At 40.5% G+C, this 24,201-nt stretch overlaps 1 protein-coding gene and 1 pseudogene across 1 annotated transcript; one reads left to right on the top strand and one right to left on the bottom strand.

Moving 5' to 3' along the window:
• Positions 1–814: 814 nt before the first annotated feature.
• Positions 815–1,768, top strand: LOC126062973 (olfactory receptor 1P1-like). The gene has a single exon (XM_049861061.1). The coding sequence runs from the start codon at positions 815–817 to the stop codon at positions 1,766–1,768; it is 954 nt and encodes a 317-aa protein (XP_049717018.1).
• Positions 1,769–2,320: 552 nt separating this feature from the next.
• Positions 2,321–23,172, bottom strand: LOC126062634 (40S ribosomal protein S8-like; annotated as a pseudogene).
• Between the last annotated feature and the right edge of the window lie 1,029 nt (positions 23,173–24,201).

Below are 24,201 nucleotides of genomic sequence, written 5' to 3'. Positions count from 1 at the left end.
CATCCACCTGTGGTATTTCTGTTATGGCAGCACTAGATAATTAAGTCATCAATGCCCAGAACAATTTGTCTATGAATTGCTGAATGGAAATCTAATTTGCTGCGTAAGCTTTCACCTAAAACACAATAAAATATTAAAAAAAAAAAAAAATCCTTTAACAGCATTCCACCCTGCAAAGGAGAAGGTCATGTCTCTTCAGCTAGGTGCACAAGGTCTCTCACACCCTGAACCCTGCCTAGCTCTCCAAACTCACTTTCCCAAAAAAACAAAAATTTATAGACAAAATATTGTGGAATTTCAATACAGGGAAAATAGCCATTTGAGTGGAGAACCCTGAATCACAAATTTCATAGGGTTTTAATACAGACAGTTATATCCACCCCATTAGATTGAAATTCTCAGAGGTTAAGGACTATCATGGTTTTATTTACTTAACACTGTGCCAGGCTCACAGTTGGTGCTTAATATCTGTAGAATGAATGAATGAATGAAATTATCTTGAGTCTGAAAGGAGTGCGTAAAAAGAAATTATGACTAAAGAAATTTGGGACAGAAAGGCATATAGAGAAATCAAACAAGGAATTTATTTTAATTTTTTTTAAGATGTGTCTCCCATAGTGCCTAGCATAGTGTATTTAGTTTCAATAAAAGTTTACAGTGCACATACCAGGTGGTCAGTACAAAGGCATTAAGGTCATTCTTTCTTCCTTTTTTGCCTAGAGTTCAGACATGCTCACCAATTATCTAGAATGAAATATGTTTAGAGAATTTTTATGTGTCCCACTCGAGGTTTCTTACTCTGACCTCCAAGCACATGGCAGGAGGGAATCAGACCAACATCTTTGAGTTCCTCCTCTGGGGACTCTCAGAACGGCCAGAGCAGCAGCGCATCCTCTTCCTGCTGTTCCTGTGGATGTACGTGGTCACCTTTGCTGGGAACCTGCTCATTGTCCTGGCCATTGGCACTGACACGGTCCTCCACAACCCCATGTACTTCTTCCTGGCCAGCTTGTCCTGTGCAGACATCCTTTTCACCTCTACCACCGTGCCTAAGGCCCTGGTGAACATCCAAACCCAGAGCAGGTCCATCTCCTATGCAGGGTGCATGGCTCAGCTCTACTTCTTTTTGACCTTTGGAGACATGGACATCTTTCTCTTGGCGACAATGGCCTATGACCGCTACGTGGCCATTTGCCACCCTCTCCACTACACAATAATCATGAGCTCCTGGCGCTGCACCCTCCTAGTGACTGTCTGCTGGATCCTGACGAATCTTGTTGCCATGACCCACACCTTCCTCATATTTCGACTTCCCTTCTGCTCTAAGAAGGTCATTCCTGACTTCTTCTGTGATCTGGGACCCCTGATGAAGGTGTCTTGCTCTGATACTCAGGTCAATGAGCTTGTGCTCCTCTTCTTGGGGGGAGCAGTCATTTTAATCCCCTTTATGCTCATCCTGGTCTCCTACATCCATATTGTTTCAGCCATCCTCCGAGTCCCCTCTGCCCAGGGAAGGTGCAAAGCCTTCTCTACCTGTGGTTCCCACCTTGCTGTTGTTGCTCTGTTCTTTGGGACGGTGATCAGGGCTTATCTCTGCCCCTCGTCCTCTTCCTCCAATTCAGTAGAGGAGGACACAGCAGCCGCTGTCATGTACACAGTGGTGACTCCCCTGCTGAACCCCTTCATTTACAGCCTGAGGAGCAAGGACATGAAGGGTGCACTGAGAAGACTTCTTAGGGGCAAAGCCTTCTTCTCGTTGGGCCAGTGACTACTGAAGAGAAACTGCAGGTGTCCTTCATGCTATCCAGTGAGGGACTTCACAGAAATTTCTACCCCACTTGTGCCCATCACCACTCCTCCTGACTCCCAATCATGAGTTTATATTGTTGAGGAAAACAAAATTTTGCATTGTGCTTTAATCTATTAAAGTCACTTACTTATTTTACTTATAAAATATCTTTTCCAAAGAGGAGAGTTTTTTGCAGTGTTCGTAATTCTAACAGTCTGTACAGACTTTCACACTAATTTATCTAAACTAGATTAGTGAGCTAATGGAAAGTGGGTTAATGATCAAAATATTAGCTAATAAAGCCAATGTTGTATGGTGAAGAGTTTACAACTTCAAGTGAAAAAATAGTCCCCCCCCCCCATAAAAACAGAACATTATACTACCAGTTATTGCCTCATGGTCATAATTCAAAAAAATATTTTCTCTTTGCAGCCATTAAAACAACTATCTCAAAAATACAGATATGATCCCCGTTCTTTTTTTAAGAATGAACACTTTTAATGCATGTGCTAAGATGGAAGGGAGGAGGAATTATTTGCCCTTCCAGGCCTTGATTTTCCTCAGAGAGAACTCCATCTCCTTGTTTTCCAGCACATAGCCATTTGGTCGGCCATACTGGCCTGGCCTTGAAGCAACATGGGAAAGCAGCTTGCCCTGCTGGAACTGCTCCTCCAGAAGACTGGTTTTTGCATTCTTTTTCCTTTCATCATATTTTTTCTAAATTTTCTTTAATGACTTTTTGTTCAAAATTGCTTCCTCCCCAGGAGCCAGTTTAGTCCCCTTCTTGTGGCCCAGGATAGTGCATAGTGGGACTCACACCACTGGGGTAGTCTATGCTATCAGTGAGCATTATGCAGCTCTTCACCAGGGTCTTGGTTCAGACCAGCTCATTATTGGACGCATTGTAGACAATACCCAAAGCCCCAGGAGAAGTTCTCCACATCCTGAAGGCCTGGTACTTCTTGTTGCCTCCTCTCACACTAACTATGTTTGTGCAGTGGGACCAATCTTAGTGTTGGCAGCCACGCCCTAGCTCATACTTCTGCTTCTTGTGGTAGGGCTTTCTCTTCAGGAGCTTGTGCCAGTTATGCCTGGAGATGCTGGCTGGAAAAAACTGTATGTTCTTTTTGTTGTTGTTGTTAGGTGCTGTTGAGTCAGTTCTGACTCATAGTGACCCTATGCACAACAGAACGAAACACTGCCCGGTCCTGTGCAATCCTCACCATTTTTGTTATGCTTGACCTCATTGTTGCAGCCACTGTGTCAATCTACCTTATTGAGGGTCTTCCTCTTTTCTGCTGACCCTGTACTCTGCCAAGCATCATGTCCTTCTCCAGGGACTGATCCCTCCTGACAACATGTTCAAAGTATGCAAGACACAGTCTCTCCATCCTTGCCTCTAAGGAGCATTCTGGCCGCACTTCTTCCAAGACACATTTGTTCCTTCTTTTGGCAGTCCATGGTATATTCAATATTCTTCGTCAACACCACAATTCAAAGGCGTCACCTCTTTTTCGGTCTTCCTTATTTGTTGTCTTGTTTTTACATGCATGAGATTGAAAATACCATGGCTTGGGTCAGGCACACCTTAGTCTTCAGAGTGACATCTTTGCTCTTCAAGACTTTGAAGAGGTCCTTTGCAGCAGATTTGCCCAATGCAATGCATCTTTTGATTTCTTGACTGCTGCTTCCATGGCTGTTGATTGTGGATCCAAGTAAAATGAAATCCTTGGCAATTTCAATCTTTTCTCCATTTATCATGATGTTGCTCATTGGTCCAGTTGTGAGGATTTTTGTTTTCTTTATGTTGAGGTGTAATCCATACTGAAGGCTATGGTCTTTGATCTGCATTAGTAAGTGCTTCAAGTCCTCTTCACTAATTTACGCACCAAGCACTAGGGCCAAAGATGAAGAAACAGAAGATTTTTATCAGCTGCTGCAATCTGAAATTGATCAAACATGCAATCAAGATACATTGATAATTACTGGTGATTGGAATGCAAAAGTTGGAAACAAAGAAGAAGGATCAGTAGTTGGAAAATATGGCCTTGGTGATAGAAACAATGCCAGAGATCAAATGATAGAATTTTGCAAGACCGACGACTTTTTCATTGCAAATACCTTCTTTCACCAACATAAACGGCAACTAAACACATGGACCTCGCCAGATGGAACACACAGAAATCAAATTAACTACATCTGTGGAAAGAGATGATGGAAAAGCTCAATATCATCAGTCAGAACAAGGCCAGGGGCCGACTGTGGAACAGACCATCAATTGCTCATCTGCAAGTTCAAGCTGAAACTGAAGAAAATCAGAGCAAGTCCATGAGAGCCAAAATATGACCTTGAATATATCCCACCTGAATTTAGAGACCACCTCAAGAATAGATTTGACGCATTGAACACTAGTGACCAAAGACCAGACGAGTTGTGGAATGACATCAAGGACATCATCCATGAAGAAAGCAAGAGGTCACTGAAAAGACAGGAAAGAAAGAAAAGACCAAGATGGATGTCAGAGAAGACTCTGAAACTTGCTCTTGAGCCCTGAGCAGCTAAAGCAAAAGGAAGAATTCATGAAGTAAAAGAACTGACCAGAAGATTTCAAAGGGCCTCTCGAGAAGACAAAGTAAAGTATTATAATGACATGTGCAAAGAGCTGGAGATGGAAAACCAAAAGGGAAGAACACGCTCAACATTTCTCAAGCTGAAAGAACTGAAGAAAAATTCAAGCCTCAAGGTGCAATAGTGAAGGATTCCACGGGGAAAATATTAAACAACACAGGAAGCATCAAAAGAAGATGGAAGGAATACGCAGAGTCATTATACCAAAAAGAATTAGTCGATATTCAACCATTTCGAGAGATGGCATATGATCAGGAACCGATGGTTCTGAAGGAAGAAGTCCAAGCTGTTCTGAAGGCATAGGCAAAAAACAAGGTTCCAGGAATTGATGGAATACCAACTGAGATGTTTCAACAAACAGATGCAGCGCTGGAGGTGCTCACTTGTCTATGCCAAGAAATATGGAAGACGGCTTCCTGGCCAACTGACTGGAAGAGATCCATATTTATGCCTATCCCAAGAAAGGTGATCCAACCGAATGTGGAAACTATAGAACAATACCATTAATATCACACACAAGCAAAATTTTGCTGAAGATCATTCAAAAACGGCTGCAGCAGTGTATTGACAGGGAACTGACAGAAATTTAGGCCAGTTTCAGAAGGGGACGTGGAACCCGGGATATCATTGCTGATGTCAGATGGATCTTGGCTGAAAGCAGAGAATACCAGAAGGATGTTTTCCTGTGTTTTATTGACTATGCAAAGGCATTTGACTGTGTGGATCATAACAAACTATGGATAACACCGTGAAGAATGGGAATTCCAGAACACTTAATTGTGCTCATGAGGAACCTTTACATAGATTAAGAGGCAGTTGTTCAGACAGAACAAGGGGATAGTGATTGCTTTAAAGTCAGGAAAGGTGTGCATCAGGGTTGTATTCTTTCACCATACCTATTTAATCTGTATGCCAAACAAATAATCCAAGAAGCTAGACTATATGAAGAAGAACGGGGCATCAGGATTGGAGGAAGGCTCATTAACAACATGTGTTATGCAGATAACACAACCTTGCTTGAAATGTTCTTTTTAGTAAGGACTTATTATCAAGTTATAATGACAAAATATAATAAATTTAAGTTTGATATTATGGTAATGAGTAATATTATGCAACTACTCTCCCATCTTTCTTAAGTCATGGCTAATTGTGAACACCCACTTCTACATTGCTGTAGAGGAATCTTGTGTCTTTTCAAGGTTCTTCCTGTTGAAACTTTTGGCCCCTAGTCACAACCAAGATGTGATAAAAGATCATTGGGAATTATGATTTTTATTTCTACAGTGTAAAATTCACAATTCATATCAAGTCCAAGAGTCAATAGGTAATCATTGTCTAGATCGAGACCATGGAACAAACCCATCTAAGGGCTTTAGGAGTCCTGGATTGGTGTCCAAGGGTTCCAGACCCTAATCGAAGTTATCCCACTTATTTTGTATAAGTTTGTTTTCTCTCCTTTGTAATGAAAATATTGATATTTGTCCCGTCTACCAAACTTAGGTTTCAGAGAGAAAATAACTATGAAAATGTCTAGAATCAGTTTTCTAGTTGCTCACAAGCATAGGCTGGTAGCTTCCTCCTTCAAATCAACTCTGGGAATATTACAGAAGTCAGAGATAAGCACAGATTTGAGAAACTACCATAACAATCTTGAGAAACCCCTGGGAAGAATAAAGGGTTTTTCTGTGACAGTGGGGGAGAGGAAGGGAGTAGACAAAACTGCTATGGAGAAATGCCTTAGCAGCATTGGTAAGATAGCTTACCGGCAAATTTTAGGTTCTACTCAAGTTTTTTACTTATGCTTTCTTGGGATAGTGATTGCTACAGAATTTATTGGCAGGAAATCATGCCATCCAGTGTTGGTGGATACATTATCTACTACAGTGATTTGGCTATTATAATAGAGAAACTCCAAATAATTATAGCTTTAAAAATCTGGACATTTCTTTCTTTCTCATGAGCAGGTCTTGGTAATTAGTTCAGTACACAGTCATTGAGGATACAGGCTACTTCTTCTTGGTTTTCTGTCATCTTCTAAGAATGGCTTCCATATCATGGTCTAAGATGGCCATTAAGCTTCTGCCAGCAAGTATTTTAGTTAATAGGAAGAGGGAAAGGGTCAACTGGAGGACACAACTCTTCCAGTTAAGGGCAAAATCTGGAAGCTGCATACCTCTTCCATTCATATACCTTTGGCCAGAATTGATTGCTTGGCCACACTTGACTGCAAGTGAATCTGGGAGATGTATTATTTATTTTCGACCCTTATGTGCCCAGCTAATAGTCTATTAGGATGGATGAAAAAATGAACTGATATTGTGGGAAAAGCAGCTATCTCTGCTACAATGGATGCCATAATAGCAGTTAAAAGCTCTGCTGACACAAGGAGTATATGAAAACAGATGAGCTGACCAGCTGCTCATGGGCATTCGCTCTTGCACTTTTAAACCATCCAGGCTGTAGGAATGCAAGAAATACGAAAACAGATATGTATATTTTTAAATAGATTTATCAGGAAGCTACAGCTGAAAACAAATGGCCTAATAATTCAACTTAATAAATTGGAGAAAGAGTAAGAAAGAAATCTTAAGCAAGAAGAAAAGAAAAAAAGTGTTTATGGCAGAAATTAGTAAAATAAAGAACTAAAGCCAAAAACAAAAGAACATTAAAAATCCCCAAAAGGGGTCTCTGAAAGGATTAACAAAATAAACACATTTCTGAAAAGACTGGCCGTGAAAATTACCATTTTTAACGGTGAAAAGAAGACATTAATACAGACCTCATAGACATTGACGTATAATGAGGAAATACAGCTGCCCCTTCTTTGGAGCTTCCTGACCAGAGGAGATGGGGGCAGTCAGCTCTCAATGGCTGACTGATAGGGGTTATACAAGACTAGCTCCTTTCCTTAAGATGGGACTGATTCAGTGGGCAAAATTCTTGCTCCAGAGCTCCTCTTGAGACACACCTGGCTGAGGCTAGTGTGCCAAGACCACATCCCTGCCTACCTCCCTTCTCTTCTTTGAAAGTACTTCTTTAATAAATCACTTTCTAAACCCCCACAGAGGCTCTGCTTCTTGAGAACCTGACACAAGATGACTACTTTGCTAAACTCTCCCCAGTGTGGTTGTAGAAATTGACACAGGCTTCAAGGCTGAGAAAAAGAAAGCCATTTAAAGAGTTGGGGAAAGATCTTCCAGGTAGAGGGAGAAGCAAAGGTAAAAGACGAGGAGGTGGGAAAGAGCTTTGTGGATTCAAGGAACTGAAAGAAAGTCACTCTGGATAGATTTTTGGGAATAATGGGAAGAGGATGATATTTGTTGAGGTTGTAGATACAGATAGGAGCTGGATTTAGTAGGACCTTTTAGGCTTTTTTTCCTGTTTCTTACATGCAATGGGAAGTTCTTGAGGTGATTTAAGCAGGGAAGTAATAGGACTCAATTTTGGATTGAAGAAAATTCCTCTGATTGTGATGTGGAGAATGGATGGAAATAGAAAAGAGAAGCCAGGACGCTGGTGTCCAAACAGCTAGGAGAATGGATCATACACATTATAATGTTAATGCAAAAAGTATGAAAGTGATGAGATCTATAGCATAATACTATTTATGTATAGAAAACACACAGACATACAAAGACATGCATTCTTCAAGGATACCTGCATTATATAAATGTATAAATTAAAGTTGAAGATCAAAGACCACAGCCTTCAGTATGAGTTACACCTCAGCATAAAGAAAACAAAAATCCTCACAACTGGATCAATGAGCAACATCATGATAAATGGAGAAAAGATGGAAATTGTCAAGGATTTCATTTTACTTGGATCCACAATCAACAGCCATGGAAGCAGCAGTCAAGAAATCAAAAGAGAGAATCACCTTGGGCAAGATGGCGGACTAGGCAGACGCTACCTCGGATCCCTCTTACAACAAAGACACGGAAAAACAAGTGAATCGATCACATACATAACAATCTATGAACCCTGAACAACAAACACAGATTTAGAGATGGAGAACGAACTAATACGGGGAAGCAGCGATTGTTTCCAGAGCCTGGAGCCAGCGTACCAGTCAGGTATGGCACAAGCACAGAGACCTGCTCCACCCCCCTGAACTAACCCCGGGAAGGGGCCCAGCCGGGTTGCGCGGGCGGCGTGGGACGCAGCCAGTAGGAGAAGTCCCCGGGAGGCAACGACTGGTATTGGAGTGGGGAGAACAGCGTCCCAGCCGGGACACTCGATCACGGCACAAGCACGGGGAGCTGCTCCACCCGTCTGAACTAACCCCAGGAGGAGGCCCAACTGGTTCTCGGGAGCGGCACGGCCACGCGGCTGGAGGGACGAGAAGTCCCCGGGAGGCAGCGACTGATTTTGGAGTCGAGAGTGCACCGTCCCAGTAGGGGAGCCTTGACGCTGGGCGTGGGGCTGGAAGCGGAGGATCTGACCGTGACTCCAGCGGGCCAGACCCCCCGGGGGCAATCTCCACACAGCCAGCACACATAGGCAACGCGCCCGCGGGAATCTCAGATATAATAGTCATTCCAAGCAAGACAAGCAACTCTGGCTATATTCTGAGGTGCTACTCTCCTATCTCTCTGTTCCCTCCTCCACCCTCCCCAGGCGGCTTCATTAACATCTGAATAGCCTGAGCCAGAGGGAGAACTCTGATAGGGATCTGACTGCATTTTTTTTTTAGCGGATTTTCTGGAAAAATTAGTTTCCCAGTGATGGCTCGGAGACAACAATCCATATCAAACCACTTAAAGAAGCAGACCGTGACAGCTTCTCCAACCCCCCAAACAAAAGAATCAAAATCTGTCCCAAATGAAGATACAATCTTGGAATTATCAGATACAGAATATAAAAAACTAATTTACAGAATGCTTAATGATATCACAAATGAAATTAGGATAACTGCAGAAAAAGCCAAGGAACACACCGATAAAACTGTTGAAGAACTCAAAAAGATTATTCAAGAACATACTGGAAAAATTAATAAGTTGCAAGAATCCATAGAGAGACAACATGTAGAAATCCAAAAGATTAACAATAAAATAACAGAATTAGACAACGCACTAGGAAGTCAGAGGAGCAGACTCGAGCAATTAGAATGCAGACTGGGACATCTGGAGGACCAGGGAATCGACACCAACATAGCTGAAAAAAAATCAGATAAAAGAATTAAAAAAAATGAAGAAACCCTAAGAATTATGTGGGACTCTATCAAGAAGGATAACCTGCGTGTGATTGGAGTCCCAGAACAGGGAGGGGGGACAGAAAACACAGAGAAAATAGTTGAAGAACTCCTGACACAAAACTTCCCTGACATCATGAAAGACAAAAGGATAGCTATCCAAGATGCTCATCGAACCCCATTTAAGATTGATCCAAAAAGAAAAACACCAAGACATATTATCATCAAACTCACCAAAACCAAAGATAAACAGAAAATTTTAAAAGCAGCCAGGGAGAAAAGAAAGGTTTCCTTCAAGGGAGAATCAATAAGAATATGTTCTGACTACTCAGCAGAAACCATGCAGGCAAGAAGGGAATGGCACGACATATACAGAACACTGAAGGAGAAAAACTGCCAGCCAGGGATCATATATCCAGCAAAACTCTCTCTGAAATATGAAGGCGAAATTAAGATATTTACAGACAAACACAAGTTTAGAGAATTTGCAAAAACCAAACCAAAGCTACAAGAAATACTAAAGGATATTGTTTGGTCAGAGAACCAATAATATCAGATATCAGCACAACTCAAGGTCACAAAACAGAACGTCCTGATATCAACTCAAATAGGGAAATCACAAAAACAAACAAATTAAGATTAATTAAAAAAAAAATACACATAACAGGGAATCATGGAAGTCAATAGGTAAAAGATCACAATAATCAAAAAGAGGGACTAAATACAGGAGGCATTCAACTGCCATATGGAGAGTGATACAAGGCGATATAGAACAATACAAGTTAGGTTTTTACTTAGAAAAATAGGGGTAAATAATAAGGTAACCACAAAAAGGTATAACAACTCTATAACTCAAGATAAAAACCAAGAAAAACGTAACGACTCAACTAACATAAAGTCAAGCACTATGAAAATGAGGATCTCACAATTTACTAAGAAAAACGCCTCAGCACAAAAAAGTATGTGGAAAAATGAAATTGTCAACAACATACATAAAAAAGCATCAAAATGACAGCACTAAAAACTTATTTATCTATAATTACCCTGAATGTAAATGGACTAAATGCACCAATAAAGAGACAGAGAGTCACAGACTGGATAAAGAAACACGATCCATCTATATGCTGCCTACAAGAGACACACCTTAGACTTAGAGACACAAACAAACTAAAACTCAAAGGATGGAAAAAAGTATATCAAGCAAGCAATAAGCAAAAAAAGAGGAGTAGCAATATTAATTTCTGACAAAATAGACTTTAGACTTAAATCCACCACAAAGGATAAAGAAGGACACTATATAATGATAAAAGGGACAATTGATCAGGAAGACATAACCATATTAAATATTTATGCACCCAATGACAGGGCTGCAAGATACATAAATCAAATTTTAACAGAATTGAAAAGCGAGATAGATACCTCCACAATTATAGTAGGAGACTTCAACACACCACTTTCGGAGAAGGACAGGACATCCAGTAAGAAGCTCAACAGAGACACGGAAGATCTAATTACAACAATCAACCAACTTGACCTCATTGACTTATACAGAACTCTCCACCCAACTGCTGCAAAATATACTTTTTTTTCTAGCACACATGGAACATTCTCTAGAATAGATCACATATTAGGTCATAAAACAAACCTTTGCAGAGTCCAAAACATCAAAATATTACAAAGCATCTTCTCAGACCACAAGGCAATAAAACTAGAGATCAATAACAGAAAAACTAGGGAAAAGAAATCAAATACTTGGAAAATGAACAATACCCTCCTGAAAAAAGACTGGGTTATAGAAGACATCAAGGAGGGAATAAGGAAATTCATAGAAAGCAACGAGAATGAAAATACTTCCTATCAAATCCTCTGGGACACAGCAAAAGCAGTGCTCAGAGGCCAATTTATATCAATAAATGCACACATACAAAAACAAGAAAGAGCCAAAATCAGAGAACTGTCCCTACAACTTGAACAAATAGAAAGTGAGCAACAAAAGAATCCATCAGGCACCAGAAGAAAACAAATAATAAAAATTAGAGCTGAACTAAATGAATTAGAGAACAGAAAAACAATCGAAAGAATTAACAAAGCCAAAAGCTGGTTCTTTGAAAAAATTAACAAAATTGATAAAGCATTGGCTAGACTGACTAAAGAAATACAGGAAAGGAAACAAATAACCCGAATAAGAAATGAGAAGGACCACATCACAACAGAACCAAATGAAATTAAAAGAATCATTTCAGATTGTTATGAAAAATTGTACTCTAACAAATTTGAAAACCTAGAAGAAATGGATGAATTCCTGGAAAAACACTACCTACCTAAACTAACACATTCAGAAGTAGAACAACTAAATAGACCCATAACAAAAAAAGAGATTGAAACGGTAATCAAAAAACTCCCAACAAAAAAAAGCCCTGGCCCGGACGGCTTCACTGCAGAGTTCTACCAAACTTTCAGAGAAGAGTTAACACCACTACTACTAAAGGTATTCCAAAGCATAGAAAATGACGGAATACTACCCAACTCATTCTATGAAGCCACCATCTCCCTGATACCCAAACCAGGTAAAGACATTACAAAAAAAGAAAATTACAGACCTATATCCCTCATGAACATTGGTGCAAAAATCCTCAACAAAATTCTAGCCAATAGAATCCAACAACACATCAAAAAAATAATTCACCCTGATCAAGTGGGATTTATACCAGGTATGCAAGCCTGGTTTAATATCAGAAAAACCATTAATGTAATCCATCACGTAAATAAAACAAAAGACAAAAACCACATGATCTTATCAATTGATGCAGAAAAGGCATTTGACAAAGTCCAACACCCATTTATGATAAAAACTCTTACCGAAATAGGAATTGAAGGAAAATTCCTCAACATAATAAAGGGCATCTATGCAAAGCCAACAGCCAATATCACTCTAAATGGAGAGAACCTGAAAGCATTTCCCTTGAGAACGGGAACCAGACAAGGATGCCCTTTATCACTGCTCTTGTTCAACATCGTGTTGGAAGTCTTAGCCAGGGCAATTAGGCTAGACAAAGAAATAAAAGGTATCCGGATTGGCAAGGAAGAAGTAAAGTTATCACTATTTGCAGATGATATGATTATATACACAGAAAACCCTAAGGAATCCTCCAGAAAACTACTGAAACTAATAGAAGAGTTTGGCAGAGTCTCAGGTTATAAAATAAACATACAAAAATCACTTGGATTCCTCTACATCAACAAAAAGAACACCGAAGAGGAAATCACCAAATCAATACCATTCACAGTAGCCCCCAAGAAGATAAGATACTTAGGAATAAATCTTACCAAGGATGTAAAAGACCTATACAAAGAAAACTACAAAGCTCTACTACAAGAAATTCAAAAGGACATACTTAAGTGGAAAAACATACCTTGCTCATGGATAGGAAGACTTAACATAGTAAAAATGTCTATTCTACCAAAAGCCATCTATACATTTAACGCACTTCCGATCCAAATTCCAATGTCATATTTTAAGGGGATAGAGAAACAAATCACCAATTTCACATGGAAGGGAAAGAAGCCCCGGATAAGCAAAGCACTACTGAAAAAGAAGAAGAAAGTGGGAGGCCTCACCTTACCTGACTTCAGAACCTATTATACAGCCACAGCAGTCAAAACAGCCTGGTACTGGTACAACAACAGACACATAGACCAATGGAACAGAATTGAGAACCCAGACATAGATTCATCCACGTATGAGCAGCTGATATTTGACAAAGGACCAGTGTCAATTAACTGGGGAAAAGATAGCCTTTTTAACAAATGGTGCTGGCATAACTGGATATCCATTTGCAAAAAAATGAAACAGGACCCATACCTCACACCATGCACAAAAACTAACTCCAAGTGGATCAAAGACCTAAACATAAAGACTAAAACGATAAAGATCATGGAAGAAAAAATTGGGACAACCCTAGGAGCCCTAATACAAGGCATAAACAGAATACAAAACATTACCAAAAATGATGAAGAGAAACCCGATAACTGGGAGCTCCTAAAAATCAAACACCTATGCTCATCTAAAGACTTCAGCAAAAGAGTAAAAAGACCACCTACAGATTGGGAAAGAATTTTCAGCTATGACATCTCCGACCAGCACCTGATCTCTAAAATCTACATGATTCTGTCAAAACTCAACCACAAAAAGACAAACAACCCAATCAAGAAGTGGGCAAAGGATATGAACACACATTTCACTAAAGAAGATATTCAGGCAGCCAACAGATACATGAGAAAATGCTCTCGATCATTAGCCATTAGAGAAATGCAAATTAAAACTACGATCAGATTCCATCTCACACCAGCAAGGCTGGCATTAATCCAAAAAACACAAAATAATAAATGTTGGAGAGGCTGCGGAGAGATTGGAACTCTCATACACTGCTGGTGGGAATGTAAAATGGTACAACCACTTTGGAAATCTATCTGGCGTTATCTTAAACAGTTAGAAATAGAACTACCATACAACCCAGAAATCCCACTCCTAGGAATATACCCTAGAGATACAAGAGCCTTCATACAAACAGATACATGCACACCCATGTTTATTGCAGCTCTGTTTACAATAGCAAAAAGTTGGAAGCAACCAAGGTGTCCATCAACGGATGAATGGGTAAATAAATTGTGGTATATTCACACAATGGAATACTACGCATCGATAAAGAACAGTGACGAATCTGTGAAACATTTCATAACATGGAGGAACCTGGAAGGCATTATGCTGAGCGAAATGAGTCGGAGGCAAAAGGACAAATATTGTATAAGACCACTATTATAAGATCTTGAGAAATAGTAAACCTGAGAAGAACACATACTTTTGTGGTTACGAGGGGGGGAGGGAAGGAGGGTGGGAGAGGGTTTTTTATTGATTAATCAGTAGATAAGAACTGCTTTAGGTGAAGGGAAAGACAACACTCAATACATGGAAGGTCAGCTCAATTGGACTGGACCAAAAGCAAAGAAGTTTCTGGGATAAAATGAATGCTTCAAAGGTCAGCGGAGCAAGCGCGGGGGTCTGGGGAACATGGTTTGCGGGGACTTCTAAGTCAATTGGCAAAATAATTCTATTATGAAATCATTCTGCATCCCACTTTGAAATGTGGCGTCTGGGGTCTTAAATGCTAACAAGCGGCCATCTAAGATGCAGCAATTGGTCTCAACCCACCTGGATCAAAGGAGAATGAAGAACACCAAGGCCACACGACAACTAAGAGCCCAAGAGACAGAAAGGGCCACATGAACCAGAGACCTACATCATCCTGAGACCAGAAGAACTAGTTGGTGCCCGGCCACAATCGATGACTGCCCTGACAGGGAGCACAGCAGAGGACCCCTGAGGGAGCAGGAGATCAGTGGGATGCAGACCCCAAATTCTCATAAAAAGACCAAACTTAATGGTCTGACTGAGACTGGAGGAATCCCGGCGGCCATGCTCCCCAGACCTTCTGTTGACACAGGACAGGAACCATCCCCGAAGACAACTCATCAGAAATGAAAGGGACTGGTCAGCGGGTGGGAGAGAGACGCTGATGAAGAGTGAGCTAATTATATCAGGTGGACACTGGAGAGTGTGTTGGCAACTCTTGTCTGGAGGGGGGATGGGAGGATAGAGAGAGAGGGAAGCAGGCAAAATTGTCAAGAAAGGAGAGACTGAAAGGGCTGACTCAAGAAGGGGAGAGCAAGTGGGAGTAGGGAGTGAGATGTATGTAAACTTATATGTGACAGACTGATTGGATTTGTAAACGTTCACTTGAAGCTTAATAAAAGTTATTAAAAAAAAAAAAGAAATCAAAAGATGCATTGCATTGGGCAAATCTGCTGCAAAGGACCTCTTCAAAGTCTTGAAGAGCAAAGATGTCACTCTGAAGACTAAGGTGTGCCTGACCCAAGCCATGGTATTTTCAATTGCATCATGTGCATGTGAAAGCTGGACAACGAATAGGGAAGACCGAAGAAGAGATGACACCTTTGAATTGTGTTGAAAAAGAATATTGAACATACCATGGACTGCCAAAAGAAGGAACAAATGTGTCTTGGAAGAAGTGCGGCCAGAATGCTCCTTAGAGGCAAGGATGGAGAGACTGTGTCTTGCATACTTTGGACATGTTGTCAGGAGGGATCAGTCCCTGGAGAAGGACATCATGCTTGGCAGAGTACAGGGTCAGCAGAAAAGAGGAAGACCCTCAACGAGGTAGATTGACACAGTGGCTGCAACGATGAGGTCAAGCATAACAACAATTGTGAGGATTGCACAGGACCGGGCAGTGTTTCGTTCTGTTGTGCACAGGGTCACTATGAGTCAGAACTGACTCAACAGCACCTAACAACAACAACAGCATAAATTAAAGTGGCTGCTGTGTTGATGGAGAGACACGGGAATGGAGATTGGAGCTAATAAAAGATAATAAAACCAGAGAGACAGCTTGCAAGGACCAATGGTGATAATGAGTCTTGAGCTGAAGTATAAGATTTACTCAGCTCTACACTGGAGAGAACAAAAATCAAAACAATGCAACCACACACCTCCTTATCCATATTTTTACTCTTCTCAAGGAGACTGGTGTCTGGCATGGGAGAACATCAGGAAGACGGCCTGCTATGCTTCAGGGAGTAACAGTGACTTGCTGCTCTGAGGGACCCCAGAACCAAGTTCTCTGAGAGACACTCAAAATAATCTCAACACTCTCTCACTAAGTGAGTTTGTTGCAAAGCTCATCCCTAGGGATTAGTTCAGCATCTGAGTCAAGCAAGCTAGAGTTTGTAGGAAACAGTGCCTCCCTGGAGCCTCATTAGTGAGGAGGCAGAGAAGAGAGCACAGGGCAGTACAATGACTCCAATTCTCTGGGCTGCTCCTGATGCAACGCCTTAGCCATTCTCCAACACTTTGGGGGTTTCCATGGATCTGAGTCCTGTCTCTGGGCTCTGAGAGACTCAAAGCTGAGATGGCTTGTTATTTCCCCTTTGCACAAATTTATGTCTTGGTCCCACTAGGCCTGGAAACTGAACTTCTACCTTGTCTGATACAGCTCAGTGCCCAAAGTGACCAAGGCAACAAAGATGTTGTTGTTGTTGTTAGGTGGCATTGAGTCAGGTCCCACTCATGTACAACAGAACAAAACACTGCCTGGTCATGCACCACGCCCACAATGGTTGTTATGCTTGAGCCCATTGTTGCAGCCACTGTGTCAATCCATCTCATTGAGGGTCTTCCTCTTTTTTGTTGACCCTGTACTTTACCAAGCATGATGTCTTTCTCTAGGAACTGATCTCTCCTGACGTATCCAAGTATGTGCGATGTAATCTCACCAACCTTGCTTCCAAGGAACATTCTGGTTGTACTTCTTCCAAGACAGATATGTCCGTTCTTTTGGCAGGCCATGGTATATTCAATATTCTTCGCCAACACTACAAGTCAAAGGTGTCAATTCTTCTACTGTCTTCCTTATTCATTGTCCAGCTTTCACATGCATATGATGCTACTGAAAATATCGTGGCTTGGGTCAGGCGCACCTTAATCTTCAAGGTGACATCTTTGCTTTTTAACACTTTAAATAGGTCTTTTGCAGCACATTTGCCCAGGGGAATGCATCTTTTGATTTCTTGACTGCTGCTTCCATGGCTGTTGATTGTGGATCCAAGTAAAATGAAATCCTTGACAACTTCAATCTTTTCTCCGTTTATCATGTTGTTGCGTAATGGCCCAGTTGTAAGGACTTTTGTATTCTTCAAGTTGAGGTGCAATCCATACCGAAGGCTGTGGTCTTTGATCTTCATCAGTAAGTTCTTCTTCACTTTCTGCAAGCAAGGTTGTGTTATCTGCATAGCGCATGTTGTTAATGAGTCTTCCACCAAACCTGATGTCATTCTTCCTCATATAGTCCAGCTTCTTGGATTATTTGCTCAGCATGCAGATTGAATAGGTATGGTGAAAGGATACAACCCTGACACACATCTTTCCTGACTTTAAACCACCCAGTAGTCCCTTGTTCCGTCTGAACAACTGCCTCTTGATCTATGTACAGGTTCCTCATGAACACAATTAAGTGTTCTGGAATTCCCTTTCTTCACAATGTTATCCATACCTTGTTATGATCCACACAGTCAAATGCCTTTGCATAGTCAATAAAACACAGGTAAACATCCTTCTGGTATTCTCTGCTTTCAGCCAAGATCCGTTTGACATCAGCAATGATATCCCTGGTTCTAGATCAGCAATGATATCCCTGGTTCTAGATCAGCAATGATATCCCTGGTTCTAGATCACCTTTTGAATCCAGCTTGAATTTCTGGTGGGTCCCTGCCGATATACTGCTGCAGTTGCTTTTGAATAATCTTCAGCAAAATTTTACTTGCATATGATATTAATAATATTATTTGATAATTTCCACATTCAGTTGGATCCCCTTTCTTGGGAATAGGCATAAATAAGGATCTCTTCCAGTTAAAAAAAAAAAAAAAACCAAACTTGATGCCTTTGTCTACCCTGTGACACCCCATGTTTCACAGAGTAGAGCTGCACCATAGGGCTTTCTTGGCTGTAATATTTACGGAAGCAGATCTCCAAGTCTTTCTTCTGCAGAGCCACTGGATAGGTTTGAACTGCCAACCTTTTGGCTAGCAGTCAAGTGCAAATCATTTGTGTACCCAGAGAACTTTTAGATACCCCTTAAGCCAAACCAGACCCATTGTCGAGTCAATTCCAATCCATAGGTCAGTAAATGTCTGTGGACTAAAGTTGTTTCCTGAATGCTTGATTGAAGGCAAGGGCCATGAGGTTTTTCTTGGCGTTTTCCTTTAAGTGCCCACAGAATCATATAGTATCCTCTGCAAATGTATTTATCAACCAATTTTCGAAGAGCTTGTTAAGGTAACTCCTTTGGTTCTCTGTCTGGCCTTGAGAATGTAAAGTCCTGGTGGTCAGGACATACGTTTCAGAAGCGTGTGTCAGCCCTCATACTTCTCTGAGGAGATCCAGGGCCACTTTCTCAGGTACTGATCAAGAGACTCCAGAAAACTAAATCTACTCACTGTAATGAGTTGAATTGTGTTCCCTCAAAATATCTATCAACTTGGCTGGCTTATGATTCCTAGTGTTGTAGGATAGTCTACCATTTTGTCATCTGATGTGATTTCCCTATGTGTTGTAAATCCTATCACTCTGATGTGATGAGATGGGTTGACGGAGGTTATATTGATGAGACCTACAAGGCTGAATGGCGTCTTGAGCCAAGCTCTTTTGAGATATAGAGGAGAGAGGCGAGTAGAGAGACATGGGAACTTCATACCACTAAGAAAGCAGTGTCAGGAGCAGAGCGTGTCCTTTGAACCTGAGGTTCCTGCACTGAAGTACTCCCAGACCAAGGGAAGATTGATGACAAGGACCTTCCTCCAGAGCTGACAGAGAGAAAGCCTTCTCCTGGAACTGGCGCCTTGAATTTGGACTTGTATCCTACTAGACTGTGAGAGAATAAATTTCTCTTTTTTAAAGCCATCCACTTGTGGTATTTCTGTTACAGCAGCACCAGATAACTAAGACACTCACTGAGCAAGCTTTCTTGGGCTGCAAAGTAGTTTCTTAGTGAATAACACCTGAGCCAAAGAGCTCAGAGAGGCTACACTTCCATGGAGCCTCAAGCAAATAATCTCCCAATAGGCAAACACTTATTAATGCCTTCTGGGTGCCAGGTACTGTGCTGGGCCCTGGGATATAGAAAAGAATGAATGATTCTTGCCCCAAAGAAACCCTAGATGCTGGTCCAGTTGGAAACAGACATAAGTAAAAATTACCACCCAGCGACAACTGCAAGCAACATACTGGTATATTTGCTTCTAATATTTTTCTGTGCATGTAGAAAGTTTCCTTCTTGTCATTATCTTGTAAGAAATTTCCCATGCCCATAAATATGCTGCATAATATTTCACCTTTTATAGGTATTATCATTTGCTTAAGCATTTCTTAATTGATAGACATTTAGGTTCTTTTCATTTTTTTAAATATAACTAATGATGTGATGGACATCTTTTGTTATGAAGCCGATTCAATTTTGGAAGATTTATTAGGACGTGTGTCACCAGAAGTGGAATTATGGGGTCAAATTATATGAACAATAAGATTTTTAATACCTTATTTTTTTAAATAATAAAATTAGTATGTGATCTTAATGGTTTGATATATACACTTCCAGGTTTTTCTGATCAGATACAAATACATCTATATGTATTTTAAAGAATAATATCATGAAAACTTGTGTTTTTTACTTAAAATTTCATCATGGAAAACTTAAGATATACCTCATTCTTTTTTACAACTGCATGATATTTCATTGTACTCGTGTACAATAATTTATTTTACTCTGCCACCTATTGGAGGATATTGAAGTAATTCTAAGTTCTTACTGTTATTAAGCAATATTGTCTTAAATTTACTACTTCCTAGATCTTTTTACTTTTTGTACTGTTGCTTGAATTTTTATAGAATAAGTTCAGAAAATGGAAACATCTTTAAGAAAACATTTAAATTTTTACAGCTGCTCTAAAATTAAGGTCAGATAAGCTTGTACCAATAAAAAACTCCCCCCACAAATTTTAAGTGCCCCCTTTTCACTCTTTAATACTTGATCTTTTCTTATTGCTTATCTTTAAGTGAAATAGTCTTCCCGAACCTTTTAAAGGGAAACGTAGTTAAGGATAGCTTCTTGAACTTCACAGATGAAAACATCCCTATTTTGTTGTTTTGACAAGGCATTATGATGACATTTTCTGACATCTCCTGTCTCTGTCTCCCTTCTCCAAATTTACTTGGAGAGTTCCTTCTGTTTGTATCCTCTTTTTCCTGTGCTGCTCAATTTGGATTCTACTCTCAGCGATTTCTCCTCATTGTAGAGACACTTTGTCCTAGAAGGGAGTGATGGCTAGTTTTTTTTTTTTTTTTAATTTTATGCTTGTTGAGAATATCCACAGCAAAACATACACCAATTCAACTGTTTCTACATGTACAATTCAGTGATATTTATTACTTTATTCTAATTGTGCAGCCATTCTTATCCTCCTTTTCTGAGTTGTTTCTCCCCCATTAACATAACTCATTGCCCCCTAAGGTCCCTTTCTAATCTTTCAAGTTGCTATTGTCATTTTGATCCCATATAGATAGTTCTTAAAAGAGCAGAATACTCAAGGCAGGCATTTTGTTTTAGTTAAGCTATTGTTTGGTTTTAAGAAGACTTATGGGGATATTTTTGGCTTAAGGTTTAAAGATTATCTCAGGGCAATAGTTAAAAACTATCTCAGGGGTTCATCCAGAATCCATGGTTCCAGAAAGTCTGGAGTCCATGAGAATTTGAAATTCTGTTCTGCATTTTTTCCCTTTTGACCAAAGATTCTATAAAGAATCTTTGATCAAAATGTTCAGTAATGGTAGCCAGGCACCATCCAGTTCTCTGGTCTCCTGGCAAAGGAGGCAGTTGTTCATGGGGGGAATTAGCCACACATTCCATATCCTCCTCCTATTCCTGACTCTCCTTCTTCTGTTGCTTCAGGAGAATAGAGTGAGATGGCTAGTTTTGAGAGTTCGTTGGACCTAGACTCCTCAAGCCCCTTCAGACTTTAATACAGTCCCCATGGAGTTATCCATTATTAGATGGGCAAAACCTCTCCCTGTTTCAGCTTTTCTTCTAAAATTCACCCTCCAAACTTTCCACTAAGTTTCTGTTGGTTATTTTTGTTATTTCAGGTCTGTCAGGGGCCCTGTGGCTTCCCTCTGATTCCCCCTGTACAGATATCACCCATGTCTTGTTATTACCATTTTTTTATTCCCAGCTGCCATTGTTTTTGTTAAGTGCCATTGAGTAAGCTCCAACTCATAGTGAGCCTATGTACAGCAGAATGAAATGCTCTTCTGTCCTGTGCCATTCTCATAATAGTTGTTATACTTGAGCCCATTGTTGCAGCCACTGTGTCACCCCATCTCATTGAGGATCTTCTATTTTTTTGCTGACCCTAAACTTTACAAAACATAATGCCCTTTTCTAGGGACTGGTCCCTCCTGATAACATTGCCAAAGTACATGAGATAAAGTCTCACTATCCTTGCTTCCATGGAGCATTCTGGCTGCTCTTCTTCCAAGACAGATTTGTTCATTCTTTTGGCAGTCCATGGTATATTCAATATTCTTTGCCAATATCAATATGTTTTTTAAGTGATTTTTAATGTATAGGTTCCCATTTCATCTTTTTCTTATTGTTCATCTATTTAAGAGTATGGCCTATTTGAACTAAAAAATACCCCACAGTCTGGATACTGCTGACAGTACACTCAGGGTTCAAATCAATATATTCCTCTGTCTTCTATGCTTCTTGCAAACTGACAGCTAGATCCAAATTGACGGCCTGATCCGATCTGATCAGACTCAGATTTTATTCTTTGACAAGAATGTAGGTGGTGGTATGTTCTTCATCATGAGGCAAATAATGTCTACTGTCTCTCTTTTTGTGATGTTATCAGCCATTGATGCTTATTACTTATTGTTGTTGCTGTTAGGTTCCAATTTATAAAGACTCTATGTACAACAGAAAGTAACTCTGCCTGGTCCTGTGCCATCCTCACAGTCATTGCTATTTTTGATCCTGTTGTTGCAGCCACTGTGTCAGTCCACCTCATTGAAGGTCTTCCTCTTTTACGCTGACTGTCTGCTTTACCAAGCATGATGTCCTTCTCCAGGGACTAAAAAAAAACATGTCCAAAATATGTGAGATGAAGTCTTGCCATCCTTCCTTCTAAGACAGATTTGTTTGTTCTTCTGTCAGTCCATGCATTCAATATTTTTCACCAACACCATAAATCAAAGGCATCAATTCTTCTTCACCTTCATTGTCCAACTTTCACATGCAACACGTAACCCACCACAGTACGACAAACTGATAGACATATGGCACCTTTGTTACCTAGACCCATTGATTCATTAATTCATTGGGGGTTGCAGAATAATGCTACTCTAATGGTATCATTTCATTTTCACTTATTATCTGGAATAATGTTGTAAAAAGACAGCTTCCTCATCATTAATCTACTATTTGGTTATCTAGTGGTAACCTGAATTACCTGGCATGAGACTGGCACAGACTGACAACGGTAATAATAATAATAATGGTAAAAGCAACTAAAAATATTTATTGAGTAATTACAGTAGGCATTATGCTAAGGACTTCACTTGCAACAATTTATTTAATCCACAAAGTGAAGTGGGTGTAATTATTGCTCCTATTGCAGCCAGGAGAAAGCTGAGACTCAGACAAAGTAACCTGCCAAGGTCACCCAGCTAGTAAAATAGCAATGCTGGGATGTAAATCCAGGTAGTTCTGGCACCAGAGTCCAGGATTTTAACCACCATGCTGTACTATGCATACCTGGAGCTAGTCCTTACCTCCTTCGAGATCTTCTCCACTTTGTAGCAGTAATAGATAGGACTTTTTGCAAGATGTACAAAGCACTTTTCAGTCTCACTGTCCCTGGTGTCAAGCATAATTTTGGCCTCCCCCTCCTCCCAGGCCTTGTTTCAAATAAGTGTCATTGGTTTGCCTTTCACAGCAGGAATTGCTGTGTGTTCTGCTGGCTCTGCCGGGGTCCTGATGAAGTATGCATTCTGTGGAAATAAAGACCACCCAAGTGAAAACAAACAGTGACTATTTATTCTGAGCCAGCTATAGCAAGGGAGTCAGCCACTATTACTTGTATTTGGCAGAGATTCAAAGGCAGGCAGGGGAAAGGGAAAGCTTTATAGTGAAAAAAAAGGCAGAGGCTTCAGGTATGCTCTGGTTAGAGGTAGTAGGTATGAAGAAGCTGGATGCCAGCTAACTAGAAGCAGGGAATCTGTGTGCTTGGTTTAAGGAGCATATCTGACTTTCCCTGGTTGGTCCTGAGTTGGAAATGAAGTCAAAAAATAGGGCAGCTATGACCACCCTGGCAGGGAACACAACAGGGGGTCCTGGACAGAGCAGGAGAAAACTGTAGAACAGAATTCAAATTCACGTAAAAAGGCCAGACTTAATGGTCTGACAGGGACTGGAGGAACCCCTGAAACTATGGTCTCTGAATGCTCTGTTAACCTGGTACTGAAACCATTCCTAAAGCCCACTCTTCAGACAAACATTAGACAGGACTATAAAGCAAAAAATAATACACATGAGGAACATGCTTCTTAGTTCAATCAGATATACAAGACCAAACGGGCAGCTCATATCCAAAAGCAGAACGAGAAGGCAGGAAGGGACAGAAAGTGGTCAAATTGGCACAGGGACCCAGGGTGGAAAGGGGGAATGTGCTGTCACATTGTGGGGATTGCAGCCAATGTCACAAAACAATATATGTATAAATGTTTGAATGAGAAATTAACTTGAGCTGTAAACTGTCATCCAAAGCACAATAAAAAAAAAAAAAAGGGAAACGAAGTCACTGACCAAGTCCTGATCATTCTGAGACGATTGAGGCTGCTGCTGCTACCACGACTTCTATTACTATTTCTACTTCTACTACTACCACTTCTACTACCACT

The sequence above is a fragment of the Elephas maximus genome, chromosome 19 (assembly GCF_024166365.1).
Source record: "Elephas maximus indicus isolate mEleMax1 chromosome 19, mEleMax1 primary haplotype, whole genome shotgun sequence".
Lineage (NCBI taxonomy): Eukaryota > Metazoa > Chordata > Mammalia > Proboscidea > Elephantidae > Elephas > Elephas maximus.
Note: the sequence above shows the minus strand (reverse complement) of the source record. Positions and strands in the feature narration are given on the sequence as shown.

Bases quoted from the DNA above. Each gene is read 5' to 3' on its own strand.
- LOC126062973 (XM_049861061.1), top strand. From the start codon at position 815: ATGGCAGGAGGGAATCAGACCAACATCTTTGAGTTCCTCCTCTGGGGA.